The sequence below is a fragment of the Enhydra lutris genome, unplaced genomic scaffold (genome assembly GCF_002288905.1).
Source record: "Enhydra lutris kenyoni isolate GAN:26980312 unplaced genomic scaffold, ASM228890v2 scaffoldscaffold66, whole genome shotgun sequence".
NCBI lineage: Eukaryota > Metazoa > Chordata > Mammalia > Carnivora > Mustelidae > Enhydra > Enhydra lutris.
The window spans coordinates 3,859,134-3,882,805 of NW_019154150.1; the positions used below are offsets into that span (position 1 = coordinate 3,859,134).

Sequence of the window (23,672 nt, forward strand, 5' to 3'; positions counted from 1 at the left end):
GGGAAGGAAGGGGAGCAGTGTCGGGGAATGGGGTAACTGGATGATGGACACTAAGGAGGACGTGCAATGTACTGAGAACTGGGTATTATATAAGATTGATGAATCACTAAACTCTACCTGTGAAACTAATACTACACTATATGTTAATTACTTGATTTTAAATTTAAAAATCCACATATGAGTGAAATCATACAGTATTTGTCTTTCTCTGACTGACTCCTTACATTTAGCATAATACCCTCTAGTTCCACCCACATCATTCCAAATGGCAAGATTTCATCCTTTTTAATGGTTGGGTAATATTCCTGTGTGTGTGTGTGTGTGTGTGTGTGTGTGTGTGTGTGTACACGTACATATACTATATCTTCCATTATCCATTCATCTATCAATGGACATCCAGACTCTTTCCATATTTTGGCAATTGTGGGCATTGCTGCTATAAACCTTAGGGTGCATATGCTTCATATCACTGTGTTTGTATCCTTTGGATAAATATCTTGTAATGCAATTGCTGGGTCACAGGGTAATGCTATTTTTAACTTTCTGAGGAAACTCCATACTGTTTTCCAGAAGGCTGGACCAGTTTGCATTTCCATCAACAGTTTGCATTTTCCTTTCTCTGCATCTTCACCAACATCTGTTGTTTCCTGACTTTTAATTGTAGCCATTTTGACCTGTGTGAAGAGGTATCTCATTGTGGTTTTGGATTATATTTCCTTGATGCTGAATGATATTGCACATTTTTTCATGTGTCTGTTGGCCTTTTGTATGTCTTCTTTGAAGAAATGTCTATTTGTGTCTTCTGCCCATTACTTTAGATTTTTAGGTTTTTGGGGGGTGTTGAGTTTGAAAATTTCTTTATAGATTTTGGATACTAGCCCCTTTTTTTGAATAAAGATTTTTTTTTCTTTTAACTCGTGAGAGAGAGAGAGCATGAGAGAGCACAAGAGGAGGGGCAGAAAGAGAGGGAGAAGCAGACTTCCTGCTGAACAGGGAGCCTGATGTGGGGCTTGATCCCAGGACCCTGGGGTCATGACCTGAGCTGAAGGCAGATGCTTATCCAACCAACTAAGCCACCCAGGTGCCTGGGGTACTAGCCCCTCCTCATTTACAAATATATTCTCCCATTCCGTAGGTTGCCATTTAGTTTTGTTAACTGTTTCCTTTGCTGTGCAAAAGCTTTTTATCCTGATGAAGTCCCAATAGTTCATTTTTGTTTTTGTTTCCCTCGTATTTGGAGACATGTCTAGTAAGAAGTTGCTGTGGCTGAGGTCAAAGAAGTTGCTGCCTATGCTCTTCTCTAGAATTTTTTAAAAAAGATTTTATCTATCTATCTATGGGGGGGTGCAGAGAGAGAGAGAGAGGCGTAGCAAGAGAAAGCATGAGGGGAGAGGAAAGGGAGAAGCAGGCTTCCTGTGAGCAGGGAGCCCAATGCAGGGTTCAATCCCAGGACCCTGGGATAATGACCTGAGCCAAAGGAAGACTGTCAACCACGTGAGCCACCCACTTGCCCCTACTCTAGTATTTTCATGGGTTCTTATCTCACCTTTAAATCTTTCACACATTTTGAGTTTATTTTTGTTGATGGTGTAAGAAAGTGCTCTAGTTTTATTCTTTTGCATGTGGCTGTCCAATTTTCCCAGCACCATTTGTTGAAGAGACTGTCTTTTTTCCATTGGATACTCTCTCCTGATTTGCCAAAGTTTAGTTGACCATCGAGTTAAGGGTTCATTTCTGAGTTCTCTATTCTGTTCCATAATCTGTGTATCTATTTTTGTGTCAATACCTTACTGTCTTGATGATTACACCTTTGTAATATAGGCTGAAATCTGGCATTGTGATGCTACCAGCTTTGGTTTTCTTTTTCAACATTCCTTTGACTGTTTGGGGTTCCATACAAATTTTAGGATTATTTGGTCCAGGTCTGTGAAAAATGTTGATGGTATTTTGATAGGGATTGCATTGAATGTGAGATTGCTCTGGGTAGCATAGACATTTTAATAATATTTATTCTTCCAATCCATGAGTATGGTACATTTTTCCTTTTCTTTGTGTCTTCCTCAATTTCTTTTGTAAGTATTCTACAGTTTTCATAGTAGAGATCCTTTACCTCTTTGGTTAGGTTTATTCCTAGGTGTCTCATGATTTTGGGTGCTATTGTAAATGGGATCAATTCCTTATTTTCTCTTTCTTCTGTCTTAATGTAAAGAAATACAACTGATTTCTGTGCATTGATTTTGTATCTTGCCACACTGCTGAATTGCTGCATAAGTGCTAGCAATTTTGGGGTGGAATCTTTTGGGTTTTCCACACAATGTATCATGCCATCTGCAAAGAGAAAGAGTTTGACTTCTTCTTTGCCAATTTGAATGCCTTTATTTCTTTTTGTTGTCTGATTGCTGAGGCTAGGACTTCTAGTATACTATGTTGAACAAAAGTAGTGAAAATGGACATCCCTGTTGTGTTCCTGACCTTAAGGGAAAAGCTCTCAGGTTTTCCCTGTTGAAGATGATATTGGCTGTGGGCTTTTTGTAGGTGGCTTTTATGATATTGAGGTATGTTCCTTCTATCCCTACATTGTGGAGAGTTTTAATCAAGAAAAGATGTTGCATTATATGTCAAATGCTTCTTCTGCGTTGATGGAGAGGATTGTATGGTTCTTGTCCCTTTTATTAATGTGATGTATCACATTGATTAATTTGTGAATGTTGAGCCACCTTGGAGTCCAGGAATAAATCCCACTTTGTCATGGTGAATAATCCTTTTAATGCACTGTTAGATCCTATTAGCTAGTTTGTTGGTGAGAATGTTGACAACCATGTTCATCAGGGATGTTAGTCTGTAATTCTCCTTTTTGATGGGGTCTTTGTCTGGTTTGGGGATCGATGTAGTGTTGGCCTCATAGAATGAGTTTGGAAGTTTTCTTTCAATTTCTGTCTTTTGAAACAGTTTCTGAAGAGTAGGTAATAACTTTTCTTTAAATGTTTGGTGGAATTCCCCTGGAAGGGGCGCCTGGGTGGCTCAGTGGGTTAAGCCTCTGCCTTCTCTGCTCAGCAGGGATCCTGCTTCCCGCTCTCTCTCTGCCTGCCTCTCTGCCTACTATTGATATCTTTCTCTGTCAAATAAATAAATAAAATCTTAAAAAAAAAAGAATTCCCCTGGGTGGAAACCATCTGGCCCTGGACTCTTGTTTGTTGGGAGATTTTTGATTACTGATTCAATTTCTATGCCAGTTATGGGTCTGTTCAGGTTTTCTATTTTTTCCTGTTTCAGTTTTGATAGTGTATGTGTTTCTTGGAACTTACCTGTTTCTCCCAGATTCCCTGATTTGTTGGCATATAATTGCTTGTAGTATTTTCTTGTTACTGTATTTCTTTGCTGTTGGTTGCGATCTCTTCTCTTTCCTTCATCATTTTATTTATTTGGATCCTTCCTCTTTTCTTTTTGATGAGCCTGGCTGCAGGTTTATCAATCTTTTTAATTCTTTCAAAGAACCAGCTCTTAGTTTAATTGATCTGTTCTACTGTTCTTTTGATTTAGTGTCTTGTGTCTTTGATTTCTGCTCTAATCTTTATTATATCTCTTCTACTGGTGGATTTAGGCTTTATTTGCTGTTCTTTCTCCAACTCCTTTAGGTTTAAGTTTAGGTTATGTATTTGAGACTTTTCTTGCTTCTTCAGGAATGACTGTATTGGTATTTACTTCCCTTTTAGGACCACCTTTGCTGCATCTCAAGTGTTCCTTGTTTTCATTTTCATTTGTTTCCATGAATTTTAAAAGAAATTCTTTAATTTCCTGGTTGACCCATTCATTCTTCAGTAGGATCTTCTTTAACTTCCATATATTTGTGGTTTCCTTCCAAATTTTTTCTTGTGGTTGACTTCACATGATAGCATTGTGGTTTGAAAATATGCATGGTATGCTCTCATTTATTATTATTATTATTATTATTATTATTATTATTTTTACCAGTTGGGGCCTAATTTGTGACCTAGTATGCGATCTCTTCTGGAGAACATTCAATGTGCATTCGAGAAGAGTGCATATTCCGTTGCTTTAGAATGAAATGCTCTGAATATAACTGTTAAGTCCATCTGGTACATTATGTCAATCAAAGTCCTTGTTTCCTTGTAATTTTGCTTAGATGACCTGTCCATTGCTGTGAGTGGGGTGTTAAAATCCCCTGCTATTTGTGTATCATTATCATCACTGAGTTTTTTTAATTTTGTTATTGGATTTATATATTTTGCTCTTCCCACATTAGGGGCATAAATACTTACAATTGTTAGCTTTTCTTGTTGGATAGACCCTTAAATTATGATACAGTGTCCTTCTTCATCTTTTATTACAGTCTTTGGTTTAAAATCGACCAAGTTGTTTGTTTGATATAACAAACAGTTATAGTTTGTCTGATATAAGGATTGCTACTCCAGCTTTCTTTTAATTTCCGTTAGCATGTTCAATGGTTCTCTGCCTCCTCACTTTCAATATGGTGGTTTCTTGAGTCTAAAAACGAGTTTCTTGGAAGCAGTGTATCAGTGGGTTTTGTTTTTTTGTCCATTCTGATACCCTATGCCTTTTCATTGGAGTATTGGGTCCATTTACATTCAGAGTAATTATTGAAAGGTATGAATTTAGTGCCATTGTATTACCTGTAAAACTGATGTTCCATAGATTGTCTCTGTTTCTTTCTGATCTTTGTTACTTTTGGGCTCTGTCTTCATTCAAAGGATCCCTTTAATACTTCTTGCAGAGCTGGTTTTGTATTCACAGATTCCATTAGGTTTGTTGTCTTGGAAACTAGTTATCTCTCTTTCTATTCTGAATGGCAGCTGTGTTGGATAAAGTATTCTTGGCTGCATATTTTCCCATTTAGCACATTGAATACATCATGCCAGTCCTTTCTACCCTGCCAGGTCTCTGTGGACAGGTCTCCTACCAGCCTTTGTGTCACCCTTGTGGGTTAAGGACCTCTTTTCTTTTCCCTTGAGCTGCTTTCAGGATTTTCTCTTTATCTCTGAAATTTGCAAGCTTCAATATTATATGTTGGTGTGTTGACCCATTTTTATTGATTCTGAGGGGAGTTCTCTGTGCTTCCTGGACTTGAATGCCTGTTTCCTTCCCCAAGTTAAAGAAGTTCTCAGGTACAATTTGCTCAAATAAACCTTCTGCCCCTTTCTCCCACTCCTCCTCTTCTGGAACCCCTATTATTTGGATATTATTTTGCTTTATGGGGATCACTGTGTTCTTTAAGTCTCCCTTCATGATCTAAGAGTTTTCGTTCTTTTTTAAAGCTTCCTTATTTTTCATCATTTTACCTTCTAAATTACTGATTCTATCTTTTGTTTCATTTATCCTCATTTTTGTAGACTCCATTTGGGATGCATCTCAGTAATAGCATTTTTAATTTTGGCCTGACTAGATTTTAATTCTTTTATCTCTACAGTAATACAGTTCTCTAGTTTTTTCAAGCCCAGCTAGTATCTTTATAATTGTTGTTTTAAATTGTAATTCAGACATATTCCTTATAGTCATATTGATTAAATCCGTGGCAATAAGTATTATCTCCTTTGGGGTGAATTTCTCTCTGTTGTCATTTGGCCTTGAAATGAAAGGAAGAAAAGAGAAACAACGACAAAAGAAAAAAACAAACAAAACAAAAAGAAAAACAGAACTAAACAAAAACAGACAAAAACCAAAACAACAAACTAGATCCTGGGTGTGTTTTGGTGTGCTTGTTAAAGAAATTAGATCCCAAAATAAGAAAGAAGCTCAAAGTTCACATCCCCTACTCTTCAGTGAGCCCTCACAGAAAAGCAGTCAGTCATTTTTTTGTCCCTGATTTCAGTCCAGACTCTGTGTCCACCAGGCCTATGACTGAGCATTTTTGTCTCAGGCATGTGACTGAATTTCAAAACTCCAAGTTTTACAGACTCCTGCAGCATAGACCTGAACTCACTTCTGCCTTTGATGGACCCCTGCCAGGAAAATGGTCACATGACCACATAGCAATTCATAGTTTATGGCAACACAGCACAGAAAGCTGGCACCTAAAGTCACTGTTTCCAGCTGGCTTCCCCACTCTTGTGCCTGGGATCTCTGCTGCACAAAGGCACCCCTGTTTTTCTTATGACTCTGGGGATCCTGAGACCATCCTATCCCACCTGGGATTTTGCCATGCTTCACCACCTGAGCTCCTTTAAGCCAGGGACATATCCCATTGTAGCAGAATTCTAGCTCTGATTTTGCTCTCTGCTACTTATAACACTTTGCAGTAGCCTCCTTAAGCAGGCTCCCTCCCCTCCACTCTATCTCCACATATATCATCCCACATCAACTCTCTGTACCTCCTACCTTCCAAAAAGTGGTTACTTTTATACTTCTAGAGCTGCAGTTTTTCTCAGATCACCAGTTGCTTTCACAGATGTTCAGAATGATTTGATAACTATCTAGCCATAGTAAAAGGACAAGACAAACTTAGGGTCCCCCTACTCCTCTGCCATCTTAACTCCTTCCCCTGAGATCAGAATTTAATTTTAAATATTATGGTATGTATTTAGACATAGTTCATTGTCCTTTTAATTTTCATTTCCCTAACACCTAGTGATGTTGAACGTATTTTCATATGGGTTTTGCCATCTTTATTTCTTCTTTGGTGAAACACCTGTTCAGCCTTTTGCCTGTTTTCCCTTGGATTTTTTTTTTTTTTAAAGATTTTATTTATTTGACAGAGAGAGCGATCACAAGTGAACAGAGAAGCAGACAGAGAGAGAGGTGGAAGCAGGCTCCGTGCTGAGCAGAGAGCCTGATGCGGGGCATGATTCCAGGACACTGAGACCATGACCTGGGCTGAAGGCAGAGGCTTAACCCACTGAGCCACCCAGGCACCCCTGTTTATTTTTTTCTTTTTTTATCCTTTAACAATGTCTTTCAAAGAGTTATTAATCTCATATTGATTATTATTATCAACATGTGGATTATGTCATTTACTCATTAGAAGCTGGTAGAAGACCAAGATGATCTAACAATTGTAAATATCTACGCCCCAATATGGGAGCAGCCAATTACATAAGAAAGCTATTAATCAAGATAAAGAGTCATATTGATTTGAATACATTAATAGTAGGAGATGTTAACATGCCTCTCTCAGTAATAGACAGATTATCCAAGCATAAAATAAAGAAACAAGAGCATTGAATGACACATCGGACCAGATGGACCTCATAGATATATACAGAACATTCCACCCTAAAACAACAGAATACTCATTCTTCTCAAGTGCACATGGAACCTTCTCCAGAATAGACCACATACTGGGTCACAAATCAGGGCTCAACCGATACCAAAAGACTGAGATTATTCCCTGCATATTCTCAAATCACAATGCTTTGAAACTGGAGCTCAATCACAAGCAAAAGTTTGGAAGGAACTCAAACACCTGGAAGCTAAAGACCACCTTGCTTAAGAATGCTTGGATCAAATAGGAGATCAAAGAAGAACTTAAACAATTCATGGAAAGCAATGAGAACAAAGACACTTCAGTCCAAAACCTATGGGATATGGCAAAGGGGGTCCTAAGGGGGGAAATACATAGCCATCCAAGCCTCCCTCAAAAAAATTGAAAAATCCGGAATACACCAGCTGTCTCTATGCCTTAAAGGACTGGAGGATCAACAACAAATTAAGCCAACCCCCCACACAAGAAGGGAAATAATCAAGATTAGAGCAGAGATCAATGAGATAGAAACTAGAGATACAGTAGAACGTATCAATGAAACTAGAAGCTGGTTTTTTGAAAGAATCAATAAAATCGATAAACCATTGGCCACACTAATCCAAAAGAAAAGAGAGAAAGCTCAAATTAATAAAATTATGAATGAAAAGGGAGAGATCACAATTAACACAAAGGAAATAGAAACAATCATCAGAAGTTATTATCAACAGTTATATGCCAATAAGTTAAGCAACCTAGATGAAATGGATGCATTCCTAGAAAACTATAAACTCCCAAAATTGAGCCAGGAAGAAATTGACAACCTGAATAGACCAATATCTAGTAACAAGATTGAAGCAGTGATCAAAAACCTCCCAAAAAAACAAGAGCCCAGGACCTGATGGATTCCGTGGGGGAATTCTACCAAACTTTCAAAGAAGAAATAACACCTATCCTCCTGAAGCTGTTTCAAAAAATTGAAGCAGAAGGAAAACTTCCAGACTCTTTCTATGAAGCCAGCATTACCCTGACCCCCAAACCAGGCAAAGACCCTACCAAAAAGGAGAATTTCAGACCAATATCCCTGATGAATATGGATGCTAAGATTCTCTACAAGATCCTAGCAAACAGGATCCAACAGCACATTAAAAAGATTATCCACCATGACCAGGTGGGATTCATCCCTGGTTACAAGGATGGTTCAACATTCACAAATCAATCAATATGATAGAACAAACCAATAAGAGAAGAGAGAAGAAACACATGGTCCTCTCAATTGATGCAGAAAAAGCATTTGACAAGATCCAGCATCCGTTCCTGATTAAAACGCTTCAAAGTATAGGGATAGAGGGAACATTCCTGAACTTCATCAAATCTATCTATGAAAAACCCACAGCAAATACCATCCTCAATGGGAAAAAGCTCTTAGCCTTCCCGTTGAGATCAGGAACACGACAAGGATGCCCACTCTCACCACTCTTGTTCAACATAGTATTAGAAGTCCCAGCAACAGCAATCAGACAACAAAGAGAAATAAAAGGTATCCAGATTGGCAGTGAAGAAGTCAAACTCTCTCTCTTCGCAGATGACATGATACTTTATATGGAAAACCCCAAAGACTCCACCCCCCAAACTACTAGAACTCATACAGCAATTCAGTAGTGTGGCAGAATACAAAGTCAATATACAGAAATCACTTGCTTTCTTATACACTAACAATGAAAATACAGAAAGGGAAATTAGAGAATTGATTCCATTTACTATAGCACCAAGAACCATAAGATACCTGGGAATAAACCTAACCAAACAGGTGAAGGATCTGTACTCAAGGAACTACAGAGCACTCTTGAAAGAAATTGAAGAAGACACAAAAAGATGGAAGACCATTCCATGCTCTTGGATCGGAAGAATAAACATTGTTAAAATGTCTATACTGCCTAGAGCAATCTATATTTTTAATGCCATTCCGATCAAAATTCCACTGGTATTTTTCTTTCTTTCTTTTTTTTAAGATTTTATTTATTTATTTGACAGACAGAAATCACAAGCAGGCAGAGAGAGTGGCAGAGAGAGGAGGAAGCAGGCTCCCTGCTGAGCAGAGAGCCCTATGTGGGGCTCGATCCCAGGACCCTAGGATCATGACCTGAGCCGAAGACACAGGCTTTAACCCACTGAGCCACCCAGGTGCCCCACCACCGGTATTTTTCAAAGAGCTGGAGCAAATAATCCTAAAAGTTGTATGGAATCAGAAGAGACCCCAAATTGCTAAGGAAATGTTGAAAAAACAAAACAAAACTGGGGGCATCGTGTTACCTGATCTCAGGCTTTACTACAAAGCTGTGATCACCAAGACAGCATGGTACTGGCATAAAAACAGACACATAGACCAGTGGAACAGAGAGCCCAGATATGGACCCTCAACTCTATGGTCAGTTAATCTTCGACAAAACTGGAAAAAATATACAGTGGAAAAAGACAGTCTCTTCAATAAATGGTGCTGGGAAAACTGGACAGCTATATGTAGAAAAATGAATCTCGACCATTCGTTTACACCGTACCCAAAGATAAACTTGAAATGGGTAAAAGACCTCAACATGAGGCAGAAATCCATCAGAATCATAGAGGAGAACATAGTTAGTAACCTCTTCAATATCAGTCACAGCAACTTCTTTCAAGATATGTCTCCAAAGGCAAAGGAAACAAAAGTGAAAATGAATTTTTGGGACTTCATCAAGATCAAAAGCTTCTGCACAGCAAAGGAAACAGTCAAGAAAACAAAGAGGCAACCCACGGAACGGGAGAAGATATTTGCAAATGACAGTACAGACAAAAGGCTGATATCCAGGATCCATAAAGAACTCCTCAAACTCAACACACACAAAACAGATAATCGTGTCAAAAAACGGGCAGAAGATATGAACAGACACTTCTCCAATGAAGACATACAAATGGCTATCAGACACATGAAAAAATGTTCATCATCACTAGCCATCAGGGAGATTCAAATTAAAACCACATTGAGATACCACCTTACACCAGTTAGAATGGCCAAAATTAGCAAGACAGGAAACAACATGTGTTGGAGAGGATGTGGAGAAAGGGGAACCCTCTTACACTGTTGGTGGGAATGCAAGTTGGTGCAGCCTCTTTGAAAACAGTGCGGAGATTCCTTAAGAAATGAAAAATAGAGCTTCCCTATGACCCTGCCATTGCACTACTGGGTATTTACCCCAAAGATACAGATGTAGTGAAAAGAAGGGCCATCTGTACCCCAATGTTTATAGCAGCAATGGCCACGGTCACCAAACTGTGGCGAGAACCAAGATGCCCTTCAACAGACGAATGGATAAGGAAGATGTGGTCCATATACGCTATGGAGTATTATGCCTCCATCAGAAAGGATGAATACCCAACTTTTGTAGCAACATGGATGGGACTGGAAGAGATTATGCTGAGTGAAAGAAGTCAAGCAGAGAGAGTCAATTATCATATGGTTTCACTTATTTGTGGAGCATAACAAATAACATGGAGGAGATAGGGAGATGTAGAGGAGAAGGGAGTTGAGGAAAACTGGAAGGAGAGATGAACCATGAGAGACTATGGACTCTGAAAAACAATCTGAGGGTTTTGAAAGGGCGGGGGGGTGGGAGGTTGGGGGAGCCAGGTGGTGGGTATTATGGAGGGTACATATTGCATGGAGCACTGGGTGTGGTGCATAAGCAATGAATTGTGTTACGCTGAAAAGAAATTAAAAAAAACTGTTGGAAGAGTTATTACTGTTCCAGTATTGCAGCAAAGAAACTAAGGTGCAGAAGAGTTTTTCACTTGCCCGGGGTCACTGATTAGTAAGTGATGGAGCCAGAACCTGAAACCGGAGCCTTCTGAATCCATGGACTAGGCTCTGAACCCCAGTTCTAAACTAACACTCACACTTTGGTGTTGAGATGAAAGTCCGTTCTGGGAAACTGTTTTTGGCACCATGACCTCTGCCACTACAGTGATACAGTTCTGCCAAGCCTCTTCCCATTCTTTCACTTTTCCATCTTCTTTTTTTCCAGACTGGTTGAGGAAGTGAAGGAGCTGTATGATGGACTGGAATTAGAAAATGAAGATATTTACATGGCAACCACCTTTGGGGACTTTATCCAGCTATTAGTGAGAAAGCTGCGAGGGGACGACAAAGACAACAAGTGCATCATTGACTATGTGAGTCTTCCTCCACATGGGCTTGGCCCTCCAGACCCCTCAGACACCCACATATGTGGATCCACAATGGCACATGGGGGAGACCTGGACATCAGGAAGCCAGGGCACCTAAGAGCCCACCTTCAGTGTCCCAGGCTCTCCCTGGTAACCCTGGATACCCTGAGGATACCAGTACAGTTAGGAAAATACAACAGAGGAGATTGTTATCTACAGGACAAATTCTGACCCTCAAGACATGAAACCCAGGATTGATTGATTGATTGATTGATTTTAGGAGCAATTGAGCGTGAGCCCGGTGGGGAGAGGAAGAAGGAGTGGGAGAGAAATAATCTTAAGCAGGCTCCATACCCAGCATGGGGTCAATCTCATGACCCTGAGATCATGACCTGAGCTGAAATTAAGAGTTCGATGCTTAACTGACTAAGCCACCCAGAAACCCTGAGACTAGGGTATTAGGAAGAGACTTCTACAGTATACTTCTCACCCTCCTTCTCCTTTGGTGGTTTTTCCCAATAGTAGCCTCATCTCTGCTGTGGCTCCAGCCCCTGCCAGACCACCCTGTCAAAACTCTAGTTCCTGTGGGGATCTCTAGACCCTAATTCTGTTACCACCACTTCCTTGTCCTTCTAGTCTAGTAGTGGCTGGGATTTCAAGTTTTGTCAGTCTCTGTATCAATCTCTGAATTGACTCCTGGCCTCTCAGCTCTTTCATCACCTGTGCAACCAGTTGCCTTCATTAAATTCCCTTTGTGACAATGCCAAAAGTGGGAAAGGAAGAGAGGGAGAGAGGGAGGTAGAGGGGAGAAAGGGGGGGATTGGGAATATTTTTCTAATAAGCAAAACAAGTGATCCTATACATTCAACTTGTATATATGGAAGTGTAATAACATAATTGCAAATTTATATACATATATATTTAAGATTTTATTTATTTATTTGAGAGAGAGAAAGCGAGAGAGAATGAGCTGGGAGAACGGCAGAGAGAGAGGGAAAAGCAGACTCTCCACTGAGCAAGGAGCCTGATGAGGGGCTCAGTCCCAGTATGCTGGGATCATGACCTGAGCTGAAGGCAGATGTTTAACCGACTGAACCACCCAGGTCCCCCACAAACTTATTTTTAAAGCAAATTCTTGAAAAATCATCCTGAGGTATCTTGGTAGGGTACCAGCCCCCATAGGACTTAGCATTGGGATAGTTTGTTTGGAACAAAAGATGAAGAAAGTGGCCAGGTGGCCAGGATGGACAACGAGGTTCGCCTTAGGATTGTGGACAGGTGACTAGTGAACAAATTTCAGGAGAGGAATGACACCCAGAGAATGCATTCAGTGTGAAATTTCAGGTCTATAGGGAAATGAGCAGTGGAGTTGGCATCATGTCTGGTGAGTCACGGGTGTCTATCTACCAGCTGGCACTTCCTACATGTGGAAGCCAGGCAACCAGCCTGAGGTCACACAGTGGGTAAATTGCAGGACTGGGGTCCTGGCCCAAGCAGTCTGTCCTCAGATTCTGTGCCATCTCTTCTTACCACTCAGCTGCCACCACTGTACACATAATAGCTCACTGGACCAAGGAAGGCGGCAGGACCAGTTTCAGCAAAAGGGATCTGAAAAGGCTGAGGAACCTTGGGCCCTGGTCCCCTTGGCAGTGTGTGTGTATGTGTGTGTGTGTGTGTGTGTGTGTGTGTGTGTGTGTGGTATGTGCACAAGTGGTTATTCTTTGACTGTGAGAGTTTCCTGTGTCTCTATGGGTTTGTATCCATCACTGATGCACCTTGTGAAGAGTCCACACTGCAGCTAACACCTGCAAAAACTCCCTTCCCAGGTGGAAAAGGCAGTGAACAAGCTGACCCTCCGAATGCCCCACCAGCTCTTCATTGGGGGCATGTTTGTGGATGCCGAAGGTGCCAAGACCTATGAGACCATCAACCCGACAGACGGAAGTGTGAGCACAGACCTAGCGTGCTCCCCTACCTTTTCTCCTCCCTACTCACCCCATGGCCTCTTCTCCCATTTACTCCCCCACCTGGCATCTGGGGATTCTGGCCTGGGGGCGGGCCTCTGTTTGGATGCAAAAGGGTTGCAGTCATTTTCCAGTCTCCCTACAGGAATGGCCCAGAGGGGAGAACTGGCAAGGAGTCAGGAGGATTCTAAAAGTCTGGAGCCTGTTTCAGAGAATGGAACAGAGTTGAACTCTGCCCCCTGCCCCAAAGAGGAAATAAAGCCATTCCCTCCTCTTCCATACAATAGCCGTAGCATGGCCCCTACCTTCTCGAATATGTGTACACCTCACTGTTGGGAAATTCTTCCTTGAATATTCTGTGTTTGTCAGACTGTCTTGACCGTGATCCTCTTATGTCATGACCCAGTACACACATATTGTATTCTCTTACACATACACCTACCTGAAACAACACTTACTCCAACATGTTCATACTGATAGTTTTCCATTCTGCCCCACCCTATAGCATCTCTCAGGGCCTGCAGAAAACAGCACACTCAAAGTGGGTCATTCGAGGGGAGTTTAAAGAAAGTGGGCGACAAAGGAGTCGAAAGGGTATGGGGACACACGAAAGGGGATGCAGTGCTCTCAGGCAGAAATTGGGAGCTGTTACCACCTAAAGGCCTGTTTTGAGAATCCCAGAAGGGAGGTTGTGTGGGCAGGACTGCCTGGGTGCTAGGGCCTTGGGCAGGGAGGGTGCAGCCTACCTGTGGTGACCAGCAAGGAGCTAGTCTCGCTCCTCTCATTTCTGTCTCCTCCTGGGTTTCCCTTCAGCCAAGCCCAGGTGGAAGGAGGTGTGAGAGCCTGCCCTGTAGTGCATGTGCAAGCAGACACAGAGCAAGGATGGGGACAGGAATGGTTCTGCCACAGTCAGTGTCTAGACTAAAGAAATAAACCTTCCACCTCAGACTCACTGAATTAATGGGTTCTATTCTTGGCTTGAAAACACTGAGTTGATCCTCAGCCTTGTAGCTGGAGCCTGAGTCTGTTGCCCTGTTTGGGCTCAGTGGCAAGGCAAAGAAGGATCCTGGTGTGTGGAAACACAGTAGGTCTCTCTGAAGGCCCTTGCCTTTCCTCCCGTTGGCCGACCATGCCCTCTGAGCCCTCCCAGGTGGCCAGGGGAGTGGGTGGTATGGGGCTTCTGTGTACATGGATTCCAGGGAAGACCTCACAACTCCACTCCACCACAGGTCATCTGCCAGGTGTCCCTGGCTCAGGTCAGTGATGTTGATAAGGCAGTGGCTGCCGCTAAGGATGCCTTTGAGAACGGATTGTGGGGGAAGATCAATGCACGGGATCGGGGCCAGCTCCTGTACAGGTGAGCCTCACAACCTCTTCTCAGTCCCTGACCTTCAGCTTGGGTTGGGGCTGCATGCTTGGGTCCTACCAGGAGGAAGGTGGAGTCTTGGACAGGTTTGTTCAACCAAGGCCTGAGGCTGAGGAAAGGCTCCAGAGGAAGTGGCTTGAGAGTCAGGAGGGATTTTGCCAGACACAAGTAGCCCTGAGGGGAAAGGTGTCCTCAGTGGAGGGGACAGTGTATTAGAAGATGAGAGGGTGCAAAAGTGAAGTTACTGATCAGATCGGGACAGCAGACTGGCAAAGCTAACAGATGGTCCTGGGCAGACTCAGGACAGCATTTACCTGGAGTGGCCTGGACCAGAGGCAGGATCAGGCCACTTCATGCAGAAGACAGCAAAGGAAGGATGGGGCCTGTTCTGTCTGCGGTCACCCGCCCAGCTCCACATTAACTGCCGGAATCGCACACTTCTCTGTCTTGGTTTTTTTTTTTTTTTTTTCCTTAAACCATGGCAGAAGGGATTCTTTCCTCTTAGTTCCATCAGAGATCTTAGGGAAGGACTTCAGGTTGCTCCAGCCTGTGAGAATGGGGTGGGAATAAGGCCTGGAGAAGAGATACTGCTCCCCTACAACCCAGTGGTCCCAATGGAGACGAGCAGCCACCCCCAAGGAAGTGGGGTAATGTTTCCAGAGGGGTCTGCTGGGCAGATGAATTAAGCAATGTTGAAAAGACTGGTGAGCAAGCTGGTTTTAGGAACCTGGCTTTTGTGCTCCAGGTCCTGGGGAAGTTGTCAGGCATACAGCCTGGTCATGATGTGGTCCAAATGTGCTTGTCATCTGGTGGGAGAGAGAACCTGTCTTGGCCTTGCAGTCAGAATGCCATTTTTTTTCCTGTTCCAGAGGACAGACCCACCAGGACAGCCCCCAGCACAGGGGACTAGAAAGGAGGGTCTGTATGGTTTCAAAATGGAACAGAGATTGTGGGGTTTAGGGAGGTGCACCCAGCCTGCCATAACTCAAGTTAGTTTCAAGACCCTTTAAGAGTCCATCAGTTTTAGGAAGCCACTAGCTTCCTAGAGTTCCCAGGTTAGGCAGAACCAAAATGTGCAAGCCCAGGCTTATGGTGCTGAGCCTTCTGGCCCTGAAGCAGGGACCCCCATGGCAGAATGTGCTGGCCCAGTTTTTTCCTTGAGGTCCTCTGCTGCCATCTAGTGGCAAATGCCATAATAGCACCACTGGCCATGCCACAGTGAGGAACTGTTGGTTCCTGCGCAACTGTAAAGAGAGTCCTGGACTGCTTGGACACACGTCTTGAGGCCAGGCCTGAAAGCTCCTAATAACCCGGTCCCTGCCTAATGTAGTCTCCCAGTCCCCATGGTGGAGGTGTGCCCATTGCTGGCCCAGGAGGGGGCAGCCCCTCGTTCAATGAGGAAAATAGGACCATGGGTAGATACTATGGAATACAGAATGCGTTGTAGGGTAAGTCGGGAAGAAAGAACCAGAAAGAAGTGTTACAGAAAGTCACCAGGCAGCCCCCAAGAACCACTGAGAGACGAGATTGAGCCTCTCAGGAACCTGGAGAGCCAGTGTCCCAGCTGCCAGAGCGGGACCACCAAGAACTGGTGGGAGAATCTGTGGAAAGCTGTCACCTTGTGTTCAGACACCCCCTTAAGTCCACAGCGAGGAATGTGGTGGTGGCCCACACTGCTGTTAGGGAGCCAGGGGTGCCAGGTTGAGCCTGCCTGGCACCCCACCCTTGCCCTTCCTTACGTCCATCCTGCAGACCTGTGGGTTGATGGGGATTGCTTTCCCCTTGTTTCCCCACTGGCACTTTCTGGAGACAGGACTCTGGGAGGTAGAGCAGCAGCTTAACAAAGTGGACAATAGAACAGTCCCACTCAGCTGTCCTTGAAGAGCCTCCCAAATGGTATGCTAGGGTGATAGTCACGCAAGGGACTTATGACATGGCCACATCACATGCGTGTGACATTGTCTGGCAGAGTTGGAGGGATTTGGGGCTGATCAATGGAAAAGCATAGTATGGCCATGAGAAGTAGTAATATGCAACAGGTTTCATGGGGTGGTGCCCCCATAGTGGGAGGCCCTCCAGAGATTGTAGTGGGGGGCCCCTACCCAGAATGGGAAGGGTGCAAGGGAACTCTTTGGGGTCAGGAGATCCCAGAGCGGCCTCCCGTGTTCTGGCACTGTTGCTCAGTAGCAGAACAGGAGTCTCTAGGTCAGAGGGCTGGGAAGGGCAGCAGTTACAACTGTGTGGTCCATCTCACCGATGATAACAGCTATCAAGTGAGGTTCCTGGAGGATACAAAGCAACAAGGCTCTAAATGGCTAAAAGTCTACTTGTTTGGACTATTTTTAAAATAACTGGATACATAAGTGTGTATGCAGCAAGCGTCTGAGCTGACAAATCTCATGCTGCGATGAGGATGTGAACAACCTAGGGGCCAATACACAGAGGCCATCTTTGGCTTATTTGTAATATAGATTTATACCTTAGGCACATCTGTTTTTCTAGTTGATGAAACCCTAGTCCTTGAAATGCCACAACATGGTGTTTTCCTTATCTGGTCTAGAATAGTTCTCAAAGAGTGATTTACACCTTTGTTTTTCTTAACTAGAGAATTACCTGGGTATATACCGTCTCTGAGGTAAGAGTATGGCTCTGCCACTAGATCGCTCATGTCTGTTTGGTCCAGTTTCACTCACCAGCCTTGTGCCGCATGCTGACTGTGTGCCTGGTGGGTGTAGGAGGCCCAGGAGGGAGCAGGAGGCCAAATACTGTCCCAGCCCTCAGGGGAAGGCAAATAGTACCAGAATACTTGTCTAAGTGGGTATCTATAATAGGTGAGGTTTGAAGAAAGATGGAGGGTGCTAGGAGGACACTGCAGGGAGGTGTGATTGAGGTGGGGTGAAGCTTGGCTTCCCGGAGAGTGTGAGTGTGTACTTGGGGGTTTAAGACATGCCACAGCTATGTGCGGAGAGGAGCAGCTCAGCAGGCTTTGGTCCCAGACTCGTCTCTGGGCCAGAGCTCCCCCAAGTACAAGATTGAGACCTGCTCTAGATCTGTGGTCTCCACCTTCCCCTGTCCACCCTGCCCCCTGGGCATGCTGCTCTCTGAGCTCCCTTACATCAGGGAAGGGGGCAGAGTCCTAATTCCCGGGCTACCCATAGCAGCATACCCACCAGAAGCATGGGAGGGCAGCTGGCTGTCAGAGTGCTCCCACTTAAGAAGGGCTGTGTAGATGCACCTTCCCTTGCATCTCTCCCATCATAGCCCCCACCCCGCCCTCCCCACAGATGCCATCCTTGGGGGCATACTCCACCAGATTGGCTGGTGCTTGAAGCCAGACATGCTTTCCCCTGGTCAAGGCTGTCGGGAGACAGAGAGGGTGGCCTTTTGAAATGGTGACCTCCTTATTAGAGAGGCAGAGGGACTGTTTTGTAGGATCATTTGTAAGCATCATTATGAAGTAGTTAATCCATCAATATTTTAGGAAGGAAGAAAGGAAAAGAGAGGAGAGAGAGAAGAGAAGGGCACCATTCTCACACTCATCCTGCAAAGGAGACCTTACTGTCCCATCTCACAGATGGGGAAACTGAGGTCAGCACATCGGAGTGTGGCAGAGCTGGGAGTGCAGGGAAGAACCCCTGACTCACTGAAGAAGGGCCTTCAAAGAACAGGCCAGGCTGCTCCAGGCCTGAGCCCATCTCCCTCCTCTCTGCACCCCACCCCTTGGCCAGGTTGGCAGACCTCATGGAACAGCATCAGGAGGAGCTGGCCACCATTGAGGCTCTGGATGCAGGTGCTGTCTACACATTGGCCCTGAAGACCCATGTGGGCATGTCCATTCAGACCTTCCGCTACTTTGCTGGCTGGTGCGACAAGATTCAGGTGAGGCTGAGGCTCCTGCCCACCAAGTGAGTTCACACAGGCAGGCTGGGCCCAGCGGGAAACTCTGAGGGCCGTGCATTAGCCTGCCTGTGGCATAACAAACAACCACAGCTTATTGGCTTAAAACAACCCCATTGATCAGCTCCCATTTCCTCCAATGGGCAGTCCAGGCAGGCTGGGCTGGGTTCCATGCCGGGGTTTCCCAAGGACAGTGTCAAGGTATGGCAGGTGGCTGGAGGCTCTGGGGAGACCCTGCCTGCAGGCCCATTCAGATGTTGGAGAAATGTTGGCAGAGTTCAGATCCTGTTGATGGAGCACTGAGGCCTAGGTCCTTGCTGGCTGCTGGCAGGGGCTGCCGTCAGCCACTGCAGGCCTTGCTCTGGCCCTTGCCCCAGTCCTCCATCCCCTTGCTGTTTTCAGGCTTGGGATCCATCTGCCATGAACTGGAGAAAACTTTGCCTTTGTGGGGGCTCCTGAGGTGGTGCTGGGGACACCTGCATCATCTCTTCCTAAGGTCAACTATGCCATTCCACATCTTTGCAGAAGGAGTAGCTCGCCATCTCCCAGATCCTAGGGATCAGAGTGGGACCGTGGGACCCATTTTCAGAGATTTGCCCACTGCAGGCAGTGATGGGACACCTATCACTCATGGGTTCATGGGTCTGTGCCAGATTTGAGGTTCATGCCTTGTGTCCTCTCCATGGGGTGGAGGGTGCAGGTGTGATGGAAGGCCCACCTTCTGCTCCTCCTGCTGCTGCATCGCTGCTGGCTGGAACTGCCCCTAAATGGGCCCTCCTGCGCTAGCACACTCTCCAGAGGCAACTTGGCTTCTCACTCCCCTTTTCTCTGCCCCAGTGTCAAAGCCAGAGAGCTTACCTGTACCAGGGCCAGCTTCCCATCTGAGGACTCTGCCAGGCTCTGTGTAGCAGGCATCTTACACCTGTTGGCTGCCCACTCCACCTGTGTCTGGAGTCCTCAGATGCCCCTGTCATACATAATCTTGAAGGATTGGGTCTCTTACCTGTCTGGTTCATGGGGGCTGCAACACACAGACAAGACTCTTGAATTCTGAGCTCCAGGCACACAGTCTGGCTGCCCAGGGGGAATGGGTGAGGAAACCATGGATTCCCCTCTCAGTGACCCGCCCCCCCCCCCGCCACTCCATGCTTCTTCCAGGGCTCTACCATCCCTATCAACCATGCCAGACCAAACCGCAACCTGACCTTGACCAGGAAGGAGCCTATTGGGTGAGTCACAGCACAGGGCGAAGATTCTCCACACAATGGGTGGAGATTTCGTATGGTATGTTGTGTGGGCACTCATCCCCTTTCTGCATATCTCTCCCATGTCTACTTACTCGACAGTCACTATGTGCCGGGCAGTTCAGGTGCTGGAGATACAGTGATGATCAGAGCTGATGAGAATGCCTATCCTCAGGGGACTTACATTCTAGCAAATGAAACAGCTTTCATTCCCAAAGTACCTGCTCTGTGCCAGACACTGTTGTAATGACTTTATAAGTATAATTTTACTTAATCCCCTTAATAACCCTCTAGCAGTCAAGCTCATAGAGGGTGCACCTGAAAAATTTTTTCTGGAAAGATCATAATGATGAATGTGTATAAAAACAAAGAATACACAGAACCAAGGAACAGGAACAAAATAATAGAGAAATAGGCAAAGGATAGGAACTGGCACTCCAAGGGGGAAAGACAAGTGTCCACTGCACACAGAACAAACTAGGGATGGGGGGGGAGGGGGGAATGATTTACACCCAGCAGTGAGGCCCAATAGCTTAGGGAGAGAGAAGCCCCCTCACATTGCCTTAGGGCAGCGGAGGGGCTGCACCCTTGTGAAAGGCAGCTTGGTATTCACAGTTCAGTCCCCAGATGCATCCCCGCCAGAAGGCATGGCTGTGGTGGCTCACTGACAGAGGCACACCGGGAGACCAGCCCGAGAGCTCTCCCAGCAGCTCTGCTGGGGCAATGTGAGCAGAACCCAGCACAGCCCCTGCTGAGCTCTGGGCATCCTTACTGGGCATGGTGTGCAGGTCTGTGAAGGCGTGGGGCAGAGCTAGGGGGACCCCAAGGAGCAGACCCGAGAGAAACTTGTGTGAGGAAAGCACACCGAGGAATGTCCTCTAAAATCATCTAAATGGGTCAGAGCCCCAGTGTGGTCAGCACCCAGCAGGACTTCCCACCTGCTCTGTGCCCCCAACAGCGGGGGGACACCATGACCCACCAGCAGGGACCTCACATCCCCATGGACGGTGGTCAAAGCCACTCAGCTTCCTGGAGAGCGTGGGAGTGTTTCCGGAGAAGGGGTTCAAATGTCATTTGGATCAACAGAAATGAGCACAGATGGACACACCAGGTCCTGAAGGTGAGGCTCCTGTCGGGATAGTGGGCTGTGGACACAGTAAACCCTCTCCTGTAGCCCACAGAGAGGGGCAAGGCTAGGGGGAGATGGCACGGACTCCAGGGCAGGGTTGCCCACCTGCCCTTTCCCCCAGAGGACACGAGATGGAGGGAGTGCTCTAGGACAACCCCCCACAACAAAGAACTCCCCAGCCAAGATGTCAGAGTGCTGAGCGAGAGCCCTGCAGGTCCAGAGTACTTAGAGCCCCTTCCTCTGGCGCAGGCTATGAGAGGGGCTGGGCTGGGATACCAGGGCCCAGGTGAACACTGGCTGCCAGACACATGAGTCTGTAAGGTCACTGATCTTCCAGGTGCCTCTCAGGGAGTCTGTCCTGTCAGACTGAGGAGGATGCTGATGCTGAGCCTCCCAGTGAGATGGGGGAGCAGGAGGTTTTCCCTATATCAGCAGGTGTATGAGTTTGCTAGGGCCGTTGTAACAAAGTACCAAAACCAGGTGGCTCAAACAGCACGAGCACGCATTTACTGTCTCGGCATTCTGGGGCTGGAAGTTCTAGATACAGGTGTCAGAAGGTTGGTTTCTTCTGAGGGTGTGAGGGAGGATCTGCTCCAGCCCTCTCCCCTAGCTTCTGGGCTTTATCGGCAATCTTTGGTATCTCTCTGTCTCTGCCCTCATGTTCACATCGTGTTCCCCTCCTGCTTGTCTAACTCTTCACATGGCCTTGTTTTTATAAAGGCACCAGTCATTTTGGGTTAAGTACCCACCCTATTCGAGTAAGACCTCATCTTAACTAATTACATCTGGAACAACCCTAATTCCTGGAGTTAGGATTTCAACACGTGAATTTTGGGGAGTACAGATCAGCCATGACAGTGGGACTTCCCTGACGTCTTTTTTACTTTGGAGCCTTCACAACCCTGATGACCTCACCCCCTTCCCTGGGAACACTCACTGTGCTTCCTCTGCTGTCTCACCCTGCTGGGTGTACTGGGGGTAGGAGCAGTTCTCCTAAACCCTCGGTGCACCCCATTGCTCCCAGGATGGTGTGCAGGCCCCGTTGGTCCTGCCCTCAGCATTCGTCCACACTCTTCCCCTCGCCTGGGCTTAGCTAAGAAGTCATCTTTTTGGGAAATGTTCTGATGGTGATGATGATCATGAATATGATGATGAAGAAACAAGTCACGTAGCCTGTGTGGAGCTCTTGTGTGGACGGGCTCAGTAATTGTCTGACACTGATGAAGATAGTGCCCGCATCTTAAAGGAGTTAGGGGAAAGCAGGGCCACATGCCTGCTAGGACCACATGTCATCATTAGGCCCCCCAGGACTGTGGGGCCTCCCCTTGATGGAGACACTGCTTATACTGATGGTACCATGTCTTAATGCACGGCAGGCAAGTCTTATCAGGCCTCCCAGGCTGACTGCTTCCTTCTCTCCATGGGACTCACCCCTGACCTCAAGCCTAGGAAGACCCTCACCGCTTCCTCCTGGCCCACCATGTGATCCCAACCCTCTCCCATACCCTCTCAGACTGCCTGTGTGATCCTTGGCCTTCTACCAGGTCCTGCCTGCCATCCCCTCCCCCATTGCCTGTGTCACACCCTACTCAGCTGTCCTTAAGCAGGTCTCACAGCTCCCATCAGAAATTTCCCTGTCATCATCCCCTGCTGGGAAGAGGGGCTACTGCCAGATTGAACATACTGCCCCATCAGGGACTGGTAAGCCAGGCATGAGCTATCTCTCAGGGGACCTTTGGCTCCATATCAGGAAGCCTGGAGTGGGGTGGAGTGGAGTGGAGTGAGCGGAGCACAGCTTGAGTGGGTGTCGGCTTGGGAGAGAAGACACTGGGAGGTGCACTCTGGCCCCCAGGCTGTGTGGAGAGACAGAGTCCCTCTTCTTTTGTATGGCAGGGTCTGTGGCATCGTCATCCCCTGGAACTACCCCCTGATGATGCTCTCCTGGAAGACGGCTGCCTGCCTGGCTGCTGGGAACACAGTGGTGATCAAGCCTGCCCAGGTGGGTGTGGGCATGTTCTGGGCAGGGTGTGTGGGCTGTAGAGGGTATTGGTAATCACCCTATAAAGGAGACAGGTGTCCACCCAGGACTGGTTTCTCCCCAAGAGAGATGATGAGGGCTGGCCTTCTGTGGGTCCCATTCGGTCAGAGGCAGCATGCAGCAGGAACCAGTGGGGGCTGTAGGCAGTCTGTTCTTTCAGCAGTAGAGTGACTGAATCAGGTTAGCCGACCCTGTACCTATAGCTGCTTGGTGAGCAGTCAGGGATTTCTCCACAGGTGCCAGCACTCTGGGTTTGGGGGAGCAGAAACCCTGTTTGGTAACCCTTGTCCAGGCCTCATGCTCTGAGACTGAAGCCCAGCCCCTCATAGAGAAGCTACAGAGGTGGGACCTCGGAGTCACTCAGACAGTCTGGAAGGGCCTGAGCAGGGTCCCCCCGGGATGAGGACACTCTCTGAATGAGCTTCAGCTGCAATAGCAGCCCCTCCCCTGCCTGCCCCCAGTGGTGGTAGGACCTGAAGGCGAGATACTCTATCATGGGGCTCTGGACAGTGTGCCCCGGAGGTCTCTTGCTCCCCTGGCTGCTTTGGGGCAATTTGGCTCCAAAAGTATTATAATTTGAAAACCAGCAATAACAATAAATAATAAAATAAATTTAAAAAC

The 23,672-nt window shown here is 46.1% G+C and overlaps 1 protein-coding gene across 1 annotated transcript in view; it reads left to right on the forward strand.

The window, feature by feature from the left end:
• The window catches only part of LOC111159051 (aldehyde dehydrogenase 1 family member L1), a 116,423-nt gene that overhangs the window by 67,008 nt on the left and 25,743 nt on the right, over positions 1-23,672 (forward strand). Inside the window, exons 10-15 of the mRNA XM_022521430.1 lie at positions 11,272-11,419; positions 13,240-13,359; positions 14,607-14,734; positions 18,472-18,622; positions 19,799-19,869; positions 22,907-23,012. Of these exons, the coding sequence (XP_022377138.1) occupies positions 11,272-11,419; positions 13,240-13,359; positions 14,607-14,734; positions 18,472-18,622; positions 19,799-19,869; positions 22,907-23,012 (724 nt within the window). The remainder of the gene's footprint in view (positions 1-11,271; positions 11,420-13,239; positions 13,360-14,606; positions 14,735-18,471; positions 18,623-19,798; positions 19,870-22,906; positions 23,013-23,672) is intronic.